Below are 19,288 nucleotides of genomic sequence, written 5' to 3' on the forward strand. Positions count from 1 at the left end.
CGTTGTTTGCTTGTTCTTTGTATTTTGTTACCTCTTTCTTTTCTTAGTTTGGTTGTATTGTTAGAAGCCTATTACTGTTGATAATAGCCTTCTTATCTAGTTGTTATTGTTTCTTTTTCTGCATTTGTTGTTTGTATTTTCTGTTCTTTGTTCATTTTCTTTTCTCAATAAAGTTTGTGGTTTATCCACTTTAATAAATATATATATATATTTCACCGCTCGGTTATTATGGTGGTGGTGACAATTTCAATATATTTGTTTATCATTTGCTTAATATTCATATTTTGTGAAGATACACACAAAATTTAATAATCCTAAGTGATACACACAATATATATATACTGCAGTCTGATTATAAACTCTCAATTGTTCTTTTCAATTCAAAAATTTCAACATATAGCAAGCACTAAATTTGTTCACTGATTAGGACCATAAGGTAGTCAGAAAGATCAATCATGGAGTTAGGCACATCTAACAGTCTAAACAATAAATTGACTTTGTGTAGATTTGAAGAAAAAAAAATCATAAGGTAAGATTGGTTGCTAATAGCCTCTGTAGATAACCATGGAACAAGTCTGCAAGTGTTTTCAAGGACAAATGATATTTTTTTATTTAACTAATCTTCTTCTTCTTCTTCTTCTTCTTCTTTTGCATTTAAAGAAAGCTATGTTTTTTTCAACAGCTTGAACAAGGACAACAAGAATGGAAGAGAAGTCGTCCCGCTGAATGCGTGATAGACTTTGACTCCAACTACAAAGCACCAAATGGAGAAGCAGAGCACTTATAAATATAATTGAGCGGATAAAACTATGAACTTATTAAAAAAAAAAATCCTTACTCTGTTTATTTTATTTTATTTCCTTTTTTTTTTTGTCTTTTAATTTGCATTCATTCAATGAATCTATCAATCTAGTATGCATACTTATCTGCATGTCTCACATGTATATCAATATTTTAAACGTTCAAGCAATATAAAAAAATGTATCATAGAACCAATGATGTTGACATCCTGAAATAGTCTAGTGTTTTCATTTAGTTATAGGTTACTGTTCATAGCTCTCTCCACTTGCACAATTTTAATACTTCATGAATGTTGTTTTCTATATGTTAGTTTTCTGAAGATTGTAGTCCTTCCAACCAAAATTCAAAAGGTGTAGAATTTGTTCTTTATCAAGTTTATTAATTTTTCTCTTGAAGGTTTTCTTATTAGATCCAAAACCATTATTAGAGAAACAATGTCTAGCTTGTAGCTTCTCTCTTTTTCACAATTGTTCTAATGAATTCCATTGGAAATCATGAAACATTGACAAACTTTGCCTCAAACTCACTCCTTTCAAAGTTCTATATAATATATATATATATATATATATCTTTGGTTATTAAATTCTTAGGCCTGCATTGGAGTCTTCACACTCTTTGTCCTTTTCTTGACAGACTGGGTTTGCATTTGCTGCGTGCTTCATGGTCCCCACCTACCATCTCTGTAATTTGTGGAGGGCAGTTGGAGTGGAGTGTGTGGGATAAAGGAAAAGACAGAATAGAAACTGGCCTTACAGCCTGCTTTTGTGGGTTCTATTAGTGCTGGATGTGGGATTGGTCTCACTGGGTCATTGATTTTTTGTGCTTAGTGGCCTTGTTGCCATGATTATGGATTTGTTGGTTTTGAGGTCTTGGGGCATGTGTAGTTGGTGGTTGTAGTGGTACTACATTTTGTATGTATTTGTTGGGGGGAGGTGAGTTTCAAACTTGTGTAGAATTTTTTATGTTTGCTTGTGTTGATTTCAAGTTGTGATCTTTCTTCAGGTTTTGGTGTGGTTTTTTTTTTTGCTTGTGTTGTGGTTGATCTGGGTAAGACTTTGGTGAAGATGTCTATAAATGTGCGATTTTGTATGGCTTTTCGAGTTCATATTGGCTGATTTTTGAGTGGGCTTTTGTCTCCTGAGGGTGCTCTTGTGCTGAAATTTCACCTGTTCTCTTTGTTTCTTTCTTTCTTTTCAATTAGAGGATCTTAGGGCTCAAATGTGATGATTTAGGTCATAGATTGGAAGCTTCAGGTTTTATCTTCTTCACAGTCTGGAGTTCTCTCTTTGAATTAAGATTTGGGCTTTTGCTTTTAAAGTTGTGATCTTTGTTGTCCAAAGTTTGCTGTTGATCTTGGATTTCTGGATCTGTTCAACTTCCAGTTGATTCTTTCTCCAAGTTCAAGTACAAGGCTTGATCAAGATGGCCTGTATGAAGCTGGGATCAAAAGCTGATGCATTCCAACGGCGAGGACAGGCCTGGTAATGCTGCATTCCCCTCTTCAACATGCATTCTTTTGTCCATGAGTGCTTTTGGATTGACCTGCCATTTTCATTCGTCCTTGCTTCATGTTCTTCTGTTGAAGATTTGTTATTAGTGATTGATTGCGTTGGGGGAAATAATGATAAATAATCAGTGGACAATATCTGACTTAATTTTTCTGTCATCTTTTCATCTTTCTTACTTCAATCCAGACACATCCATACTGCAGAAGTTGAGTCACTGAATGTAGTATAGATCTAAATGCTAAATTAACTTGATAACTCTGGTGTTGTTTAGCATTTGAGTGTAACCTATGACTAAAGGTATTTCATACCATAACATTAGCTGTTCCTGCGGCTCGTGTTGATATATATATATATATATATATATATTTGAATGTGTGCTTCTGGCTGGGAATTCAAGTTCTGAGCCTTGCAATTGATGACAATAGCTGACAACTCTGCCTATAAATAAAGATGCCTAGCAATGTGGGATGTATAACTTCATGGATGCGATCGTGTATGGTTTCTCGAGTTTTTCATGTATGTGTTTGTTGTTTTTGATTTGTATAACATCTTCTAAATCAGATAAGGTTAAAAAAATTCAGAGAGGAATGCTGAAATTGCATAACTAGTTTATCCATCCACAGAGAATATGCTTAATTTTATGGCATTGCCAATCTTTCAGGTTTTGCACAACTGGGCTCCCCAGCGATGTTACTGTTGAAGTTGAGGAAATGTCATTTCATCTTCACAAGGTGAGGACCATAAATATCAAAATTCCTCATTTCAGGCTTATATGTTGTGTCACCTGCTTTTAGTCTTAATATCTTTGTCTCTATATTCTCTAGAATCAACTTGATCCTAATGAAATGAGGAAAGTTAAAATTTTTTGGGTTTTTGACCAATATTGTTTGTACATGTAGTCTGTCTCTTTATTTTGTTTGATTGTAAGCTTAAATGAAAAATCAAGTTTCAAGTACGGTTGCAAATACTGATTATGGTTTCTAATTTGGTTTCCTTCTTGCAGTTTCCTCTGATATCCAAAAGTGGCGTCCTAGAAAAGTTGATAGCAGAAAAAACTGATGATCAAGAGGAGGAGTGTATTATAAAACTACATGATGTTCCTGGTGGCCCTAAAGCATTTGAACTCGTCGCAAGGTTTTGTTATGGTGTGAAGCTTGAATTGACTGCCTCTAATGTTGTATGTCTTCGTTGTGCTGCTGAACATCTTGAAATGACGGAAGAAATTGCAGAGGATAACTTGATTTCTCAGACTGAGGTTTTCTTTAACCAAGTAGTTCTAAGAAGTTGGAGAGATTCAATCAAGGCACTTCAGACATGTGATGATGTCCTCTCTTATGCCGAAGATATACACATAGTGAAGAGATGCATTGAATCCTTAGCCGTAAAGGCATGCACAGACCCAAACTTGTTCGGGTGGCCAATGATGGAGCATAGCTCCAGGCAAAGCCCCGGAGGAAGTCTTTTGTGGAATGGTATTAGCACGGGAGCCAGGCCGATAAATTCTTCTTCTGATTGGTGGTATGAGGATGTGTCCTCTCTGAGCTTTCCTTTGTACAAGAGGCTTATCTCAGTAATGGAATCTAGAAATGTTAGAGAAGAAAACATTGCCGGTTCACTGGCACATTATGCCAAAAAATACTTGCCTGGATTGGGTAGACGTCATAGCTTTCAGTGAAAACAATGGTCGACTAGCATCATTAGCATTGACAAATGTGTTATCTGATGAGGAACAGAAAAATCTACTTGAAGAGATCGATAAATTGCTGCCTGGGCAGAAGGGGGTAGCATCAACAAAGTTTCTGCTTGGCCTTCTTCGCACTGCAATGATTTTGAAGGCGAATCCATCTTGCATTTCTAACTTGGAGAGGAGGATAGGAATGCAGCTTGATCAGGCCTCATTAGATGACTTGTTGATGCCTAATTTTTCATATACCATGGAGACACTTTATAATGTTGAATGCATTCAACGCATTCTCGAGCATTTCTTGGCAATGGATCAGGCAACTGGTGGTGCATCACCTTTGGTTGATGATGAGCAGTTGATTGGATCACCTTCACTGACTCCGTTAACTACAGTTTCAAAGCTTATTGATGGGTTCCTGGCAGAAGTTGCACCAGATGTTAACTTGAAACTGCCAAAATTTGAGTCTCTGACTGCTGCTGTACCTGAGTATGCCCGGCCATTAGACGATGGACTCTATCGTGCAATAGATATATACTTGAAGGTAAGCAAAGCATCCTATTCTACATTATATGAAAACTCGAACTGGTCTTATGTGAGCAACTCATTCTTCACAAATTGATCATTGTGCAATTTTCACTGAAATCGGTAGTTTTCATACACTTATTTCCTGTTCTGTTAGACGTAATTCTTTTGCCAATGCTCTTTGCATTAGTGATGTGCAAGTTGAGATGCATGAGAATTGGCTTAGAACTGCAGCTAGTTTTGAAGTCACTGGGAAGGAATTATTCTGGTGGATACATTCCTGAAGTAATCTTTAATCTTTTCTGACCCTAAATTTTATTTAGTTTAAAAGTTTCAGTAAAGATAAAATGCTTACTACTAATCTCGATTGTTAATTGTCATAAACTAGTTGACATGAGAATTAAGGTTTTACCTTGAATCAATTAGAAGAAGAGGACTTTGATCAAAGATTGATCACAAACTCTAATTCTGCTCATCTTTATGCCAGCTTCTTCTAACATCCTTCATCAAGATCTCCTGCCACTATTATTGCATATGAATTCCTTTACTACATTCTTTTAAATGCAACTTTGTGTCTTGATCTACAGGCACACCCATGGCTCACAGATTCAGAGAGAGAACAGCTCTGCAGGTTGTTGGATTGCCAGAAGCTCTCCCTGGAAGCATGCACTCATGCCGCACAGAATGAGAGGCTTCCTCTGCGAGTTGTGGTTCAAGTCCTCTTCTTTGAGCAGCTTCAGCTAAGAACATCGATAGCCGGTTGCTTCTTAGTCTCTGAAAATCTTGATGGATCAATGCCACTCAGAAGTGGTGCTCTTCCAGCCTCAGGTGACGCTGGCGGTTGGGCCACAACTGTCAGGGAGAACCAAGTGTTGAAAGTAGGAATGGACAGCATGAGGTTGAGGGTCTCAGAACTCGAGAAGGAGTGCTCAAACATGCGACAGGAGATCGAGAAATTAGGCCGTGGAAAGAGTGGTTGGAGTAGTGTTTCTAAGTTTGGTTTCAAGATCAAGTCCCAGATGTGCAGTGCTCAGGAGAGTTCAGTGAATGATCAGAAGAGTGCGACAGGAAAGCTCGGTAAACAACAACAACAATTGAAGCTTACAAAGCACAGGAAGCAATTGTCCATAGAGGAGTAAGCTTCCTTCTTCTCCTTAATCCAATGCATGTAAGTTTTACTGTTTTTGTAACTCAAATGTGTGAGCTGATTATTGTACAGCATTGGAAAATTCTCTTCTTTTCCTGCATGAAATGTCAAGATTGATTAGAAGTAACATTGGGAAACTGAAACTCAAATTGAAATTCAAATGACAGTTAATATTATCAAGTGAAGGTTAAAAAAAAACACAAAAAGAGTAAACTTCCTTCTTGTCCTTGATCCAATCCTTGTGAAATTTACTGTCTTTCTAACTCTAACGTGTGAGCTGATTGTTATACAGGATTGGATAATTCTCTTTCTATTGTTTACTGATGACTGTTTACATAAAATCATAATCAAACTGAAATGCATAAATTTTGCTCTTTGTTTTTTTCTTGGTTGTTCAACATAAAAATATTGATTAAAAGTTGGTATTGAGGAATTGAATGACAGTTATATTTTCTGGTAAAAATGTGATCTTTAGTCCCAAAAATAGGAGTTTTAGGAAGTTGAGATCCAAAAATAGGAAAAAGGATTCGGGAAGTGGGGAGTTACAATGAGAAGGGCGGGGCATACGGTTGCACCGCGGTGGCCACGCGGCGCGCGAACCCCCTCCTTCTTATGATTTTCTCAAACTCCCCTCTCTGCATTCCTCCATCCTCCATCCTTCTCTCAATCTCTCCCTCACCCTCTCCTTCTCTGTTGGTCAATCTCTGCTCCAATTCTACCATATATATCCATGGCGGTAAGCCTCATCTCTTCTCCGGCCTTGTTTGTGTGCTTATATTTGTATTTGTCTATGTGCATTGGATTGTGGATTGAATTTGAAAGTGTTGATGCTTTTGGTTTCTTTGAATGTCTGTGTGTTACAATTGAGCTTAGATCTTTGATTGTTGTTAAATGAAATTATACATGAATTTGAGTGATTGATTTGTGGAGAAATTTTAGTTGGTTGGTTGTCCTTCTCGTCGTCTTTGGGTATGTTTGCAGATTTGGAACAATACAGACCTGCAATTTTTTAAGTACAGAAATGTAATTGGTTGTGGAGGATATTGTATTTTCTTTATAAAGAAAGAAAAATGACAAACAAACATCATCTTGTTTATTCTCTTTTTCATTGTCCATCTTCTATCAAGTCCATAGCTGGGAATCTTCATGAATTTAATCTTTCTTGTTGCAATTGATGCCATTAATTTCAGAATTTAAACAATCAGTAGTTCATAAGACTCTGTCAATATTAATCAATGACAAAAAAGGCATCACAGCTTCACACCAAGATCTAGTGAATAACTTCTACCAATGAACCAATCAATTTTTTTTTCTTCTGAATAAGCCTTTGGCACTTAATTCTTGATTGAGGTTAATGTCATAAAACTGGGCAAAATGCAATGAATAATCCTTCCAAATTTTTGAGAATCTGTTTGTTTGATTTATACTTTTTCTCAAATGATGAAATACAATGATAAATTTATAGCACATTATTCCCTGGATATAACAGGAAGAATCCAATCATAACATAACAATTTTTCATACCCTTATTTAACTAATTGCTGGTCTTTTGTATCTCTGGTTTTAAACTTTGCGGTGTGCAGGAGAAAGGAGGCAGGCCACTACCTAAATTTGGAGAATGGGATGTGAATAACCCTGCATCTGCTGAAGGATTCACTGTCATATTTAACAAGGCTCGAGATGAGAAAAAATCAACCACAAGTACAAGTGCAACCACATCCGACCGGAGAAATAATGCTGGTGCTTATCACCGTGATCTGAACTACCAATATCCAAGAACAAATGTATCATTCTTGCTGATCATTATCTTTTTAATCTGCCAGGCATTCTTGCATTTTGATGATTTTTCATTCCTTGTTGCAGAGAAGAAAGTGGTTTTGTTGTGGTTGAGTGCTGCTGCTGGTGGAGAACTTTGGAGTGGATAAACTTGATATTTTCGTTGACCATTTCACCTGATAATTATGCATATATCATTGTCCTATGATCCTTATATAACTGGATGGAGGAACTGTTATATAAAAGAGATGGAGGGCAACTTCTTTTATTTATTTCCTTTTTTGTTTTTTTTTTCAACTATTATATATATATATATATATATATATAGATATATCTGCTGGTGAGGGAGACTTTCTTGACTTGAATAAATTTGTCCCTTTTTTTTTTTTTACATACACAGCAAAAATACAAAACAAATATGATAATAATTTTATTTCTGGCAATAAACAGATAGATAACTTTCCCATCTGCAGTATTCAGTCTAATCAACACATAAAACTTGTCATATCAAAAGCATCCTTGTTGTCAGTTAACCATAAGAGCAAAATAGAGGCAAGTAATAAATGCCAGTAGAACAAACAAAATCAACTGCTTCAAGACTCAAAATTCGCTTGAAACTAACGCAGAATGATTTACATATCCGAATTCAAATCATTTCTAATCAGAACAAGTTCAATGACTGCAGATTTTTACTGAATACTGTATGCTTATACATCCATCATAATAAACACATACAACTGAATCCATCTAACATATTATCCTTGTAAACATCATAAAATTCTCATGCTCTGGGTTAATGCATATTACAAGAAGAACCAGGCATGGTTTCAGGGGAAAAAAGAATTAGGTTCTTGTATGTCACAGGTAATAATACTTAAGCCAATGGTGTCTCCCACTGGTCAGATGCAGACTCCCCCTGCGAGCCACGTCTCTTCCGCTTGCCTTCTCCATGTCTCGATCGCCTAGGTGCCTCATCCTCACTTTCACTCTCCTCATTATCCATACCATACTTACCCTCATGCTGGGACTTCAGGCTCGATTGGAACCTATCATCGTCCTCTCCACCAGCACCTCCTGATGAGTCCTGACCCTTGCTCCCCTGATCACCAACTAGCCTTTTCTGATCTTTCTTCACAATTCGATTGTTGAGTGGGGGAGGTGGTGGATGGAGGAATGGGGCCACTCCAATTGGCCGGTTTGCTCTAGCCATGTTCATTCCACCCATGAATGGTGTCCGACCGGCACCCATCATCATTCCAAGGCTACCCATGGGAAACATAGCCCCAGGCTGGGCAGGCCGAGCAGGAAAGCCCATGCCTGCAGGGCCACCAAATGGTCCGAAGACCCTCGGAGGCATGCCAAAAAGATCTGGTGTAGCAAAACCATCTGGTGCAACTGGCCCGAAGCCAAAACCATCAGCACCCATCATTGCTGGAGGGAAACCAGAGAGCATGGGCCTTCCTCCTCTGATCATTGGCATCGGTGGCTGCCATGGCATTCCTCTACCTCTCCCTCTGCCTTGCACCGCTTGATTAAAGCTATCATCCTCTTCCTCACTTTCTTCTTCCTCCTCTTCCTCATTGTCCTCATACAACACAATATCCTGATTATCTGCTGCGGCATCTGCGGTGACTCCTTTAGCCTTCTCTTCCTCACGTTTTGCTTCTGCAGCAACAAACATTGCCTGCAATAGAAAAACTTAAAGTATAATACTACTTTTTCGACCAAGAACAAGTCAAAATTTCATTGTTGAAGCATGTAGTTCAGATGGCATGCCAAATTTCATAAATCTTCAGATGGCGGATTTGATGATAAAAAACTTCACATAAACACCCTTCAGCATTCATGTTAATGAATTGAAAGCTTCTATCATGAACTTCAAATTAACGTGAGAAAAGCCTTGAGGATATGGTATGGTTTATTATAGAAGGATGTCTAACAGGATTCTTTCGTGTCACATGTATCACAATTCATATAAAAGTCAGCATGCACCTGTGCAGGAATTGACACATGCAAGAAATGGGATGAGTTCATAACTGCAGCATTTATGCATGATCATGCAATTAGTGGTTGAAGCAGGAGGGTGTTATATGTTGACATAGATAGATGCTAAATTGGAAATAGATAAAATGCACATCTGCAAGTCCAATGATCACTTGAGCAACACAGTTAAGATTGTGCATGTGTTTCTTCAAGCAATGGGAAGACTCCACATTATAGTGTGGAACTATTGATAAAAAATTTTTAAAAAAAGGTGATTCAAAAGAAGGGATAGTCATGTTACCTAATATTTAGAAAGGTACACCAAAACCATGTTATTCAAAAATAAACATACACAAGATCATGCACACACAAAACTATGCAACTAACAATTCACAAGAATATGTACTGTCTGCAAAGGGACGGAATCAAACTTGCTCATGCACCAAACAAGACAAAACATAAAATTCAGAACAATGATCCAAGTAATAGCATACCATGAGTTCACTATCAGGCTCAAGGTAAAGTAGAGAAGCCAATTGCTCACCAATAAAAGGTTCCAATTCTTGGCAATCACGGCTTATCTGAAAGTATTGAGTAATTTATAAGAATATTAAAAAAAAACATAATAAAATCAATTTTATCCTGCAGGCATGAGTTATGACCACTAAATTTCCAACTACTTGGTAAAACATAGACAATGCTTTCCGGCAAATATATTCAATTAAAATGCTAGGCCTAAATCACAACAAAGAGAATATCTACAATGGGAAAATCCAGTTATAAACAAAAAGTGCAAAAAATTACATTACCCATAAGCTTGGTGAACTTCAACCTTATGCCACCTCCATGAACTCTTTTACCTCATGGAAGTGGCATCTTCCCACCAAACAGTACACTCCCATTAAAGCCAATGTGTGCCAAAGGCATTGCAAATTTGAGCCATGCTCCTGAATATAATATTTTGTGACAAATAACACCTAGGATCCTAAAAAGCATGTGATTAAATGACAAAAGGTGAATGCATTGACTAAGTGACAGCCATGAGCAAATCAACCACACTAGAAGAGCAGAAAGTAGTACCACACCAAAATGTCTTCAACTAAAACATAAGACACTACCGCCATGCACTTACATCAGGCATGAAAAAATTAACAACACAAAAGCATCTAGTGAAGCAATTAATGCATGTTATCTGATAATAGTAGATCGATCAAAACTGCAAGTGAAAATTGCTCAAAACTACACTATACAAGCATATTTACATGCCAGAGAAAAATTTAAGCGGAATTCTTAATGGAATCCTGGATAAAAACAATCTTGAGTAGAAAGATGAAGCATGGACCTAGTGGTTTATAGTATCCCACATAAAAGCCATATCATATCAGACAGGAAATAGACCATCAAAGGCATATTTAGTATGACTTGCCGAATAAGTTTATCATATCCATTACCTTCACCGGTAGGTTATCATTATACGGATTTCGAAGATGACGAGTTTTGTGGAAGGACAACTCACATAGCTGCACCATAAAATAAGTTCAATAAAATAACAGTATTAAAGGATTAAAACAAAAGTGCAATCAACATAAACTACAAAGGTGAGGAAGATGAGAATGATAATTGTTATGGTGAGTACAAATTCTACAAGTCATTTAGATAATTCAAAACAATATGAATGATTAACAATTGCCACAAATATAAACATAAGCATAAATATAACACCCTAGTTAAATTTGTGATCTGTGATGCAAAGCTTGAACTTCTTTGCTACAATCACTGGTAAATTTATATTAAAAGCATATAGAATATATCACCCTAAACATATAAATATACTCACAAAATGTTTTGTTTATGCTTCAAACAATGCTTGGATAGCTTTCAAGAAGCAGATAGTAGATATGATTGCCAATCGAACAAGAAGAATATACAGCAGAAGATAACAATAGACATACCCATAACCCCAACCATCACATTGGAAATACGCAAACAGCAGGATTACATATAATGTGTGCACAAGTAAAAAAATTTATGTATTATGAACATACTCGTCAAATTGTAAATCAAATCATGAATCCGAAAGCTCATTTTCTGAATTGCGAATCGAATCAAACCGTGAATAATAATAAGTCCTAAAATTTCATATAAAATAGATTCCACATATTTCTAACCCAAACAAATTGAAGTTCTTGATCATTCACCTATAATTACTCTAAGAATATATGTCAATGATATTTACATAATCTTGATCAATGATCACAAAAAAACATCAAAAAATCATTTATGGCAATCAAAAAATTCAGCTAAGTCAAAGTTATCAGGATCTTCCTCCCCCATCTCCATCTTCATCCAACAAGACCAATTCCTCTATCTTCCTCCTCATCCTCATCATCATTAAAATAATTTCTGTCTGTTGGTTTGGCTCCTTTCTTTTAAAAGAAGGAACGTGTCAATGGTTTTGGGTTTTTTTTAATATGACCTGAGTTATGGGCTTGGGCATTTAAATTATAAATTAGATAAGTGTTTAATTTTTTTAAAATTTTGGAAACCCAATACCAAAAAACACCTAAATTTAGAGTATTTTCCGAATCAGTGTGAATAGTGAATTGGATGAATTGAATTGTGCACAAATCAGACGACTCACACTGATTCAAAGGACCCTGATATGTATAGTAGGAAAGGAGGGGAGGGGATGGTTCAATCCAACCAAATCAGCCGATATGAAGTGGGAATCAGCTGATTCTAACAACAATAATTATGTAGAAAGAAAAGAGACCTATACACTACTTGCACTCCAGATTAACCCATTTCCATTAACAAGTAAAAAGGATTGCTTCCCTCCCAAGTTTTGTGGATGGTGAAAATTAAGAAACTATTCACACTAGCTGCCTAGAAGCATCCTTCGTTATTTTCGTTTTATAACCATTACCTTCAGCAGCCATTCCTCGTGATCCTTTTACCTCCTCAACATAAATGTATTTGATTCTTCCTTGTATATATCAGTATCAAATAAACCAATAATTTACAATAGCATGATCAATTGCACTAGAAGACATGAAACAACTATCAAGGTAAGCATAATTTTACAAGCATGCTCTATCGTGAGGCATGTGCCTTCCACTTTATCCCGCAACTTCAAGCCTGATAATTGTAACAGACAAGCTGAACTCTACCAGCAATTCCTAATAGCAAGCTTTCTGCAAACACCCACTACACTCCAGCATTATCCACATTAGAGATCCTAATTTTATCGAGGCCCCTAAGAAATGAGATCTAACATCTCTTCACAGAATTAAATAGCATGCTTTCTGCAAATACACATTTTAAAATGTCTCATGTCCTAAATTATTATCTTCAGTGATATAATATTCCACCTTAGCATCTGAATCTTTGTTATCCACACCAGCCTTAGCCCTTCCTTATTGTCTCAAAACACATAACACCACATGTTCCCAGCATCATAAAATTTTCATTCCAAGCTTGAAAACAAACATCAAACAGACAACAGCCCAGCTACGATACTCTATAGTGCTAAAGACTATTCATACCTTATTCTAGAATCGGATATGGTACTAGGATGGGTGGGTCACCATGATGACCTTCTAACAGATGCTTAGGATAAGATTGAAACTCCAAGGGTAATTCCAACTCTACCACTCAAGATGCTGAACTGTTTGTCATATCCTCTTCTACATGTAGACATGCATCTATCTACCACCCCATCAATATGATGTTTTCAATCAATAAAAACAAAGATGTCAGGTTTAATCTGGAAAACTTCCATCAAGCTAATATCCAAGAAAAAACCACAAGATTAAAAACAAAGACATAAATGACTATTTTCCTAATGATCTAAACTTCATGAATGAGCAATCACTAACATTTCAGACATCTTATTTCTCATTGCTAAACATTAAGCAATTATTGAATTGAACAAATCTGCAAATCCCTGATGAAGTTCACAATAGATGCGCATGGGGAAAAAGATTGTCTTAGATTTAAAGTGAAACATTCACAAAGCCCCTTTATAGCAGTGCTTGACATAAGTTAAACAAGGGTGTAATAAGAGAACTATAGCATTGTGACATGTCGGATTATTTACCAATATGGTGATATTTAGTAAAGTTACAACTAAACAATGGGCAATAATGCACTAAAGAAAATCAAAATAGACCTTAAAACCATTTTACCTTTAACCATTTGATGGAAAAGTTCCGCCCATAATGTGCAGTTCCATGTGCATATTTCCAATTGCCTCCCCCAATAAATCCACCAATTTTTGAAGTCATCTTCGCACAACCCTTATAAAACACAGACAAATCAACATTTTAGACAATTCAAATAGATTCTAAAGCATGCAACATGCTAAAACCATATCTGCACAGCGATCCATGCTAAGAACTGTCCAAATAGATACTTTCCTCAAACAACCTTGCTGAAGATTTAATAAATTGATGTCTAGCACAACAAGCAAGTTACAGTAATGAGAAATTCATTACTACCTGAAAACGTTGAGTTCTATTGATTGAGAATATCAAAATAACATTCTCTGAGGATTCAAAAGCTTCATTAAGCTTAGCCTCATTACTCCTTTGAGTGGCCCACACACCTTGCTGAACAGATATTTCCAAATTTTCTCGGTTGCAACTTTTAACAATAAAATACCTAGAGTTCATATTCCAAGATGAAAAAATTGATTAGAAGAGCACTGATTACATATATGTATATCCAACTATAACAAAATTACAAAGCATTGAATAAAATCTTAATCATGGATATGAAGGACACTACGAAACCGTATAATTTGAACCAAAATAATACTAAAAACATAAATGGCATGAATAAAGCTTAAACAAAGTAGCTACGAGGAGAATCTACTTTCCATAATACAGGCCATCATTCAAGAATTGATCTAAAACAACACCTATAGTTGCCTAAAGTAGATGCACTGAACTTATGTCACTTCCATTTAATACTGCAGCTCTTGATCCTTAAATAGGCATTTGACCACCTTCCATCTGCCTCTTTCTCACAGGGTTTCCATACCAATCAAATTCAACTCCTAAACAAGGCTACAAGAACTACAAATTTCACCTATAAATTCCTCCAAGAACAGACAACCAGAGTGTAAAATTTTTAGTCAGCTAATATAGTGTCAAAGAATCACTGATTCATATTTATAAATAGGTCATTCCATTAAGTGAAGAGCAAATATTCAATGCCATCACTTCACTGCAGCATTTTAGTGCATTTCCATTGGCAGGCACTAGACTAGCTACATTTATCTATTCTACATCACACTATATTCAACAGAATTCAATGCTTAAAAGAAATATAAATTCATCACCTTCTGATTGCAAGTTAATGGAGCACAAGGACAAAGGATCACTCTTAAAAATATTTAACATCCCGATTATAAATAAATTATAAAACTACAATGAAATATCCAATGCTAAAAGTTCCATAGAAGCAAATACAGATAAAATTGAACCTTTAGGAATTATTTCACCATATAACACTGAAATGACTGTTTGTTCTTTTTTTTTTTACAAAACCTGATCGCTCTAGAAACTCCAGACACACCTAGATTGCCCTTGAGGAAGTGGTGAGGCTATTCTATTGACTTGGTTTGATGAGCCATTTAAAGGATTCTGTGCCTGAACCTGACTAGCTTGTTGTTGCTGAGGCTGTTGTGGCTGTGATTGTGTCTGCTGTGCATTGGGTGGAGCAAGGGTAACAGCTGAGTTCACTGGTGTCACTTGATTAGGAGCAGCTGAGCCTTGGGAAAACTGAGGCTTCTCGGACTGAGTGTAACCATTGTTTCTGTGCTGAAAAAATTTGTTTGAAGATCCATAACCAAAAGAACTCAAATGCTGAATCTTTTGAAGAACTTCTTCCACAGACGGAGGGGGTCCTGGTAACTTTGCATGTCGATATCGACAATCCGGACCATTCGGACAGAAACCCATTTTGTACCTGGAAGAATGCAAAGCAGCATTTAGTTTAAAAATTTATTGTTACAGGCAGCAGCATTTAGTTTGAATGCAAAGCAGCATTTAGTTTTTTACATATCCAACAATTAAGCTATGATTCTAAAATTTATTTTACTATGTTTTACTTTTTAATCTTCTTTTTTTTTTTAACCGGATCTTCATAATCCTTTCTTTATCTTTTTATATTGGATCTTCTTTTCATCTTTTCATCTTTTCATCTTTTCCTTAGACATTAAATAAGTTAATACCAGCTGAGACATTAAATAAGTTAATACCAGCTGAGAAATCAGAGCAAATACTTCATATACAAAAATATAACAAATCAGGTATTGCTTGTATCAGCAAAACACTCACTTCCTCGACACACTTCAGACAATATATAGAAATCATATATGAATACAGTAGTGCTAACTTAGCCCAATGAAATCTTAAATAAGGCGCCAAATAAATTTAAGTTAGCTATACAAGTTATATTTAGTCGCATAAACAAACATATTAAAGAGTTTGACAATGAGCACATAAACAAATCCCCTCATTATCTTTTATAAAAGTCTTGATCAGCTTTAAATAACAATATCAAAATTTATCCACAATGCCCACATTTAAGCTCTGTTCGCAAGCAATGAGTCTCTTCAGAAGATCATCTTCCAACAACCACATTTCGTCAGTTCAAGATCCCAACAGTTCATGAATTAAGGAAAAAATAACAGAATTGATCATGGATAAAGGATGATGATAGAATCAACATAAAGAAAAAACTGGCAAAAATAGTATCATTTGCTCTCTTTTCTTTTTATACCATCAATCCAAACACAATCCCTTATAACCTAATCATAATTATAATAACCGTGGGAAACTCTAGCAAAATATAAGATCAAAAACAGAGATTTAAAGAACTTGAGGGGATTAGAGACAGGCTTACATATTGCACTCCTTGATATCCTCGTTGGTGTGCTTATACACGCAGTCTTGCTCGCGGCACTCGCCATAAAGCCTATAAAAGCGGCAAACAGGCATCCGAGACTTATCATACTGATGGAGGAACCCGCACGCATCTCCCTTCATACACAAACTCCGCAGCCAGTGCCGGCACACCGTCTGCCGGAAGCTCCTCCTCCCAGCACCACCTCCGGCCATAACCACCGATGGATCACCTGGGACGCCAGTGACGCCCACAACTCCAGCGTTCCCCGAGGCTTCGGACGGCATGAGTGAGGCGGATCCCGCAACGGGGGCGGCCGGGACGGCCGCATCGAGGCCGCCCTCGAAGTCAAAGCTCAGGCCTCCATCGGGATCGTCCATGGAGGTGGAGGTGTAAACCTAGCTAGGGTTTCGCGTTGGCTCACAAAGAGAGGTTTTTTTTGGAGAAGAATAATAAAACTCGCAGACAAGAAACAAGAAAGCCTCATCGTGTGTAAAGATATATATATGCACACACATCTGTCTATAGTACGAATCTCGAGGCAAGAATTTGTGCTTATCCCAAGACAAAAACGAACCTTTTTCTTTTTTTTTTTAATATAAAAAATAAAAGAAAAAATAAAAATAAAAAGCTCGATGCTTTTCTCTCCCAAAGCACGAGCCTTGGCCTTTGCTTGAACTCCTGATTAGCTTCGATAGCGCCTTCGCTTCTGCGGCCCTTCACTGGTGAAACTCGAGGTTAGTTTCTCTTCCTTCATCTCCCTCTTCTTGTAGTTCATGTGGTTCAGGGTCTAACATCGTAGGATGATCGGTGGTGATGGATGTTTCCTTTGATTTTTTTTTTTATTTTTTTTTGGTTGATTGTGAGTGGTTTCTCTTTGTTTCTGAATTTGGTTCCTTTCCAGGTTAATTTGTGTGAAGATAAGATGCAATTGTAAATTTAAAGCATGTTTTCCTGTTTTTGGATCTCTGTTTCATGTAAAGTTCCTGTCTTGTGAACTGCCAATTTTGGCATCCAGTCTGAGAGGATGTTAAAATAAAAGAAAATTTAGCTTTCTTTTTTGTTTGACCTTTTTGTATCTAAGGGAGTTTTGGTTTGTTATTCTATAATTTAATTGTTTAGTACGTGGCTTTTGTTAGAGTCTTAATCTTGTTTCTGAGCAATTCTACCTCTAGATGTAAATTTTTCCTCTAGAAAAAGAGAGAAATTTTATTTATTTTATTTTATTTTATTAATGTCAGAAATGAATTAGTGTCATTCAAGATGCGCAAACTATGAATTATCATGAGATTCAAGACACTATTTGGTCTTTGTGGTGTAGACCTTGGCTTGGTTCTCATATTTTGAGTTTGCATTATTGACATTCTTTTTATAGTAAAGATATCAGGACATAGAAAATGCCAAATAACATAAATTCTATGACAAAATTTACAAACTATCATATAGCCTTGTTGTTCCGAGAAATGATTGTGGTTTATCCTGTGAATTGTGCCATTGCAGTCACTCTCATCATGATATTATCAAGATATTATCTGATAGTAGCATTCCAGAATGAGTTTTCTAATGACACTTAAAGGTTGGAGTTCCTGTGAATCTACTTGATACTGAAAGTGCACAAGTTTTACAGCTCTTATTTGATTCAACTCTTTGAAAAGTAAATTGGCTTGTTCAATGGATGATGTGGACCTTAATGTACACTATGTAGACTGTTGTAAGATTTAGATGTGTGCTTTCTGCTTAACAAGAACCTCAAACAAGGATACATGAGATGCATGAACATCAAAGATGATTATCCTGCTGCACTTGATTACGTTTAAACTAGTGGGCGATCATATTCAAAACACTGTTGATTTACTGCAAAACACTATTGATGCTCTATATTTCTCCATTGCAATGAATTTGTAGTTATGCATCTAAACCTAAATAACTGCATTTTAGGAATGTTGACTAAGAATGGAAATGGACATTTGGAATTCGTTACCTAAACGTAGCTGATGTTTAAAGTCTCTAGATCAAGACATTTGAGGAGGGTCGGAGAAGGCATTTAGTCTAAATTCAATAATTTTAAGATCTATGATGTATAAACATCACATAATATAATAATCTATGAGCATTTTTCTTTTTATTGGAACAGTATGGTTTTATCACAAGGTAGCATTGCGGCCATGAAAATTAAATCTGAAAAAATGATAACATTTTATTGGTTTTTTTCTGTAGATAATGTGATTGTATTAACTATCTTGCTATTGGTGATTCTGGTTGCTACTTCAGGAGCATATTTTTACCCAACAAAAGGCACTCTGTATAAGTTGTGCACATGGAAGGTTTCTCGGAATCAACTTCAGCTCTCCAGAACCCACAAGATTTCCACTCTGATCGGCCCGGGGCATCTCACAGCGCTGCCAACAATAACTCACCTCTTGTAGCACAACTTCAAAAGCTTCTCTTCCATCGAATGCTGATAGGGGTGAATGACGGTCGTTTCTTCTTAGGCGTATTCCACTGCATTGACAAGCAAGGCAACATCATCCTTCAGGATGCTGTAGAGTATCGGAACACACGACGGTCTGCAACGTCTCCAATGGATCAACGGTGCCTTGGGCTGATCCTGATACCTGCCTCATGCCGTTCTTCATGCCATGTCGATTGCTCCATAGAGGAGCAGCTGTCCCTATTGTCTCTTCAGAAATGATAAAAATTTGCCTTGTCCTGAAAGTATCACTTTTGATCCTAAGATCATTATCTCAACATTATATTGTATGATGAGTGCAACTTAAGTTAACTATTGATGAAACAAATGTTCTGAGCATCTGTCATTAAAGCGGCAGCTCGATAATTGATGCTTTGTTTATGTTATTTTGTTCCTGCATTTCTTTGTTTAACCTCTTTTTTCTATCCTCAATTTGTTTCCTTTTGCATAAGAGAGTTCTATCTTACCAAATCTGCATAAACTTT

At 36.5% G+C, this 19,288-nt stretch overlaps 4 protein-coding genes across 4 annotated transcripts; 3 read left to right on the forward strand and 1 right to left on the reverse strand.

Annotated features, from left to right (window-relative positions):
* The first annotated feature begins 1,440 nt into the window (after positions 1–1,440).
* On the forward strand, positions 1,441–5,842 carry LOC120249693 (BTB/POZ domain-containing protein At1g30440). Its single transcript, XM_039258290.1, is given in 5 exon segments — positions 1,441–2,282; positions 2,971–3,040; positions 3,313–3,977; positions 3,979–4,534; positions 5,103–5,842. Coding segments are annotated over 5 exon segments (1,902 nt in total). The 5' UTR covers positions 1,441–2,223; the 3' UTR covers positions 5,655–5,842.
* A 220-nt stretch (positions 5,843–6,062) lies between these two features.
* LOC120249694 (protein NOI4-like) lies at positions 6,063–7,705 on the forward strand. Its single transcript, XM_039258291.1, has 3 exons — positions 6,063–6,398; positions 7,246–7,446; positions 7,526–7,705. The coding sequence occupies exons 1-3, from the start codon at positions 6,393–6,395 to the stop codon at positions 7,550–7,552; spliced, it is 234 nt and encodes a 77-aa protein (XP_039114225.1). The 5' UTR covers positions 6,063–6,392; the 3' UTR covers positions 7,553–7,705.
* A 322-nt stretch (positions 7,706–8,027) lies between these two features.
* On the reverse strand, positions 8,028–16,793 carry LOC120283947 (zinc finger CCCH domain-containing protein 45). The gene is made up of 7 exons (XM_039290766.1): positions 16,334–16,793; positions 15,002–15,394; positions 13,921–14,083; positions 13,609–13,719; positions 10,873–10,941; positions 9,916–10,002; positions 8,028–9,122 (listed from the first exon to the last, which is right to left on the reverse strand). Exons 1-7 carry the CDS (start codon positions 16,711–16,713, stop codon positions 8,313–8,315), a joined length of 2,013 nt encoding a protein of 670 aa, XP_039146700.1. The 5' UTR covers positions 16,714–16,793; the 3' UTR covers positions 8,028–8,312.
* Positions 16,794–16,975: 182 nt separating this feature from the next.
* Positions 16,976–19,184, forward strand: LOC120283774. Its single transcript, XM_039290508.1, has 2 exons — positions 16,976–17,070; positions 18,605–19,184. Exon 2 carries the CDS (start codon positions 18,651–18,653, stop codon positions 19,023–19,025), a length of 375 nt encoding a protein of 124 aa, XP_039146442.1. The 5' UTR covers positions 16,976–17,070; positions 18,605–18,650; the 3' UTR covers positions 19,026–19,184.
* The last annotated feature ends 104 nt before the right edge of the window (positions 19,185–19,288 follow it).

The sequence above is a fragment of the Dioscorea cayenensis genome, chromosome 19 (assembly GCF_009730915.1).
Source record: "Dioscorea cayenensis subsp. rotundata cultivar TDr96_F1 chromosome 19, TDr96_F1_v2_PseudoChromosome.rev07_lg8_w22 25.fasta, whole genome shotgun sequence".
Classification (NCBI taxonomy): domain Eukaryota; kingdom Viridiplantae; phylum Streptophyta; class Magnoliopsida; order Dioscoreales; family Dioscoreaceae; genus Dioscorea; species Dioscorea cayenensis.